General features: G+C 33.1%; 1 protein-coding gene across 1 annotated transcript in view; it reads left to right on the plus strand.

Moving 5' to 3' along the window:
* LOC106465267 (glutamate receptor ionotropic, kainate 2-like) overlaps positions 1-4,035 on the plus strand; it is a 133,341-nt gene that overhangs the window by 93,046 nt on the left and 36,260 nt on the right. Inside the window, exons 7-8 of the mRNA XM_022393687.1 lie at positions 1,286-1,294; positions 3,408-3,563. Of these exons, the coding sequence (XP_022249395.1) occupies positions 1,286-1,294; positions 3,408-3,563 (165 nt within the window). The remainder of the gene's footprint in view (positions 1-1,285; positions 1,295-3,407; positions 3,564-4,035) is intronic.

Here is a 4,035-nt window from a genome sequence, read left to right on the forward strand (position 1 = left end):
ATCTGTGCTCTGCCCACCACGGGTATCGAAACCCGGTTTCTAGCGCTGTAAGTCCGGGGACATACCGCTGTGCTACTGGGGGCTTTGTGAAGTATAGAATTCACCCATTAAATCACCCATTAGTTTTTTATAACTTAATGAGTGGATAATATATAATAATCTCAAAAATAGAAAGATAATATTCCACTTGACTCCAATAAAACAGACTTTTCACTTCTGAAGCTTCACCTGCAAGGCTCATTGAAGTAAACACTTTAACGACTGTTAACAAGCTTAAAATTCAAACAGTGCTTTTTATGCACTGATTTTATATTTGATGAACACTGTTAAAGTCCTTCTTTCTTACAGACAAATCTTTGGAAATAATAAGTCCATTTGTGGAGTCAGGTCATGTATATTTTTCATATCACAAAGGGCCGTTATAAAAGTAACAGTCAGTTTCACTATTTGATTAAGAGTAACCAAGTATGCGGGGCGAAGGGGGTGCTGCTGTATGGTCAGCATCTAAACAACAGTAACAGGTAGACCGAATCGTGCAATATGTCTCCGGACTTATAACGATAGAATCCGAGTTTCAATACCCGTGATGTGCAGAGCATAGATAGCCCAACGTGCAGCTTTGTGCTTAACTACAAACAAACAAACAAGCATACTGAATCGTGGAATCTCCGACTTGGCGCATAGGGACTATTCAGGTTGAAAATAGTCTCTGCACGTGTATTTTAGAGGAAAATAGAATCAGTAACTACCTGCTCCACTTAGTTATTGATAAGTAATACAAGGACTATTTAAATAATAATTTATTGAAATAAAGCATAAAACGTAAAATCTGTCCGATCCTTCGGAAACATAAAATTAATATGCTATTTTTAGATAAGAAAATTTCATTCAATCATTTTGACAAGTATTTTATTCAGTTTTTAATTGTGTACCAGTTTAACATTGAATGTGTTTATTAGTTATCCTACCCAGAGTGAATCCTCTAGTATGAGTAAAATTTGCTCAGGATCCATTCAGGCGAGAAAAATTGAATGTCGACTTAGTTTAACCTGAGCTTAAGTAGAGCTTATACCATTATGATAAACACATTTATTTTATCAAGTGGTTCTACTTAAGGCTTTAGAGTAATATAACAAAAATTAAAATTATCTTTCACCTTCTTATATACGTAAGAGGCATTATTCAGCTACAATAGTTCGATAAGAAGATTTTACGCAGGTTTTCTGAAACAACTTTGTTTAGCAAACGTTTCTGTTTTCTGTTTTGCAACGCTGCTATGTGACAGAATATAACGGTAGGTTTCTTCTTCTTACTTTTTAAATTATCAGAATACTTTTAGCGATTAGTTGTAATTTCGAATTAGTTTTAATGTGTCATAAAGTAGTAGTTTTTTGTGTTTTTTTATCTGAATAGGTATAGTTTCTAGATAACCTACACTTAAACACTACCTTATAAACACCCCTTAGCCACTCCAAAAATAGTAATTAACAAATATATTGTAACGACTCCGTTCGTTCGTTAATTTTCCGTAAAAATTCTTTCCGAAGAAACTTTACCGACAGGTCTTAAATAAAACTGGTTTATTCTTTCTGAATATAACTTTGCGGTACACTTAATTTCAACAGTCGCGCCATAACGAACGTCTCACGTGCTCGACTCAACAATACTCAGTTCAATTACACACATTGTTGCCGTCACTTTGTGACCGTCTTATATATACAAGACTACACTATATCTAGAAGGATCCCGAGATTTAAGGAAGGGACGTGAATGTTCGAGAAGGACGTGACCTCTGCTGACGCAACAATATAGCTCAAGCATGAGTAGTAAATTGCCAAAGGTATTGATGTAAAATGTTCCACAAATTACTTCCCTCCTTTTAGGTAATCATGGATACCATGCTTTACAAGAAACCTGGCGATTAAGACAAGAATTAATTACTTTTATTTGAAGATTTTTTACTATAACTTAATTATTACTTTATAGTAATTACAACAAGAGAAAGGAAAGAAAGAATAAAATGACAAACATGTCACCGTTTTTAAACAAGTCGTGGTAATTATACATTAATCTTGTTCACAAGCAGGTTGCAAATATTAATCATTTCCGACTCAGCTAAAAAAGTTTAAATAATATTATTGTTACAAATAAAATTTCACTTCCATTAAAAACTTTTTGGTATAATTTGTGGTATATATATGTAAGAATGCTTATTTGTCGCCCAATCTGATCACTATGACTTAAAACGCTTTGCTTTAAAACATCAAACTGATTATTATATGTTATTATAAAAAGGGTGTAACATATTATGAATAAACATTAAATAAAACGTTTAACTTCGGTTTAATTAAACATGTTAACTCGAAATGCATGGATAGTGTTATCCTTGCAATCATATTATTATCTTACAAATGTTCATAGTTTTCTGTTGCTCTGTTACTTCTTCGTAAACATTTACTTAGTTACTGTTGTTTATCTTAACAAACGCTCATAATATATTAAAGGGCACGTACATCTTCATGAATTATATGGGTATTTTTAGATAATTCTACCCACAACTGTTTCATTTAAAAACTAAATGAATTTCAACAGTAGATCAGAAAATTGTTAAAATGGTGTTGTTAGATTAGTCTCTAAATATGTAAATCATACTCATCTTAGTATCAGATATGAAATGTTTCGTTGTTAAATACTGTATGATTTAGCATGTACCTTGACTTGTGCTTTCAAGCATGAAAAGGCTTAAAAAATCTTAAAATCTCCTATACGTTTTTTAAAATGAAAAATCTAGGAAGTTACAGAAAACATTCATTTTCTAGGGAGTTTTTGCGTTTTCACAAATATCAGTTCTCGGCAAGTAGTTGTTGTCTCAAGTGTTAAAAATCATTAAAATAATCCAGTGAAATAGAAAATAAGACCCCGTATCTCAGTCAAGAGAAAATGGGCCCTTTTGCAAATGTTTAGCGATAATTGTATCAAGTTTCTTTGAGATATTACCCGCTACTGTATAACAACATTAATGTATGTTATTTAATAGCCTAGCCACATCCTTCAATGAAAACTGAATTTACGCGTAATTTATACATGTATTCTTATTGGTTGAACTATTATTATTCAGTTGTTTGAATTTTTAATGTACTTTCTGTAAATCTCACTGTGTAATTTATAATAATTAAAACAAGTTAACCCGAAAGTGCTTCATCAGTAAATGAAGATAAGTAAAATACTTTTGGGTTTATTTAGGTTTTAATTGCATAGACGGAAAAAAGTATTAGTTGTATAATTAGATAAATGAGAATAGCAAAGACAATTAGAGAAACGCTGTGCGGTAATTTGTCCATTTCTATATTTCATTTCAAAAATCTCATTACCTTCATTTAATCTCTTCTTTTTTCTCGATGTCTAAGACCGAGGTGGCTCTGATGCACGATGCCGTGAAGTTGCTCGCCTTGGCTCTTCAAGAGTTGGATCGGAGAAAACAAGATATCGACCTTCCTGCCGTCTCGTGTCAAACAGAGCAACCTTGGACCCAAGGAAACATCGTTGTGAACTACATGAGGATGGTACGACTCCTAGGTATTAAGAAACTCCAAGTAAACAGTGTACTTGGAAATATAACAACATCAAACGCGAGTGTGAGGTAGAACGGAGAGTAATGTCCAAGGCTCATCCATAACTTGATGATAACAACTCACTTTTAGAGACTTAAAGGCGAAACATGGTGATTTTTGGTTTAGCTTGGTTGAAGTATTTTAATATATAAAACTTCTGGATCGCTAGTGTTTCCTCATTGGAACTACATGCTATTAACTTAATGTGGTTGTTTACTAACATTTCACCTGTTCGACCATGTGATTAAACAGAGAACTTTATTTTCTTTGCTGTAGTTGCGTATTCTTTAATGTTATATTGGACAGTGGTGTCAGGTACGTGTGACTTACCGTATTTTTTTGGAATATAATACGCACCGATGTATAAGACGCACCCTTATTTTGAAAACAAAGTTTTGGGGGAAAAAAGCTACAGTCGCATTTG

This window comes from Limulus polyphemus, unplaced genomic scaffold (assembly GCF_000517525.1).
Source record: "Limulus polyphemus unplaced genomic scaffold, Limulus_polyphemus-2.1.2 Scaffold67, whole genome shotgun sequence".
NCBI lineage: Eukaryota > Metazoa > Arthropoda > Merostomata > Xiphosura > Limulidae > Limulus > Limulus polyphemus.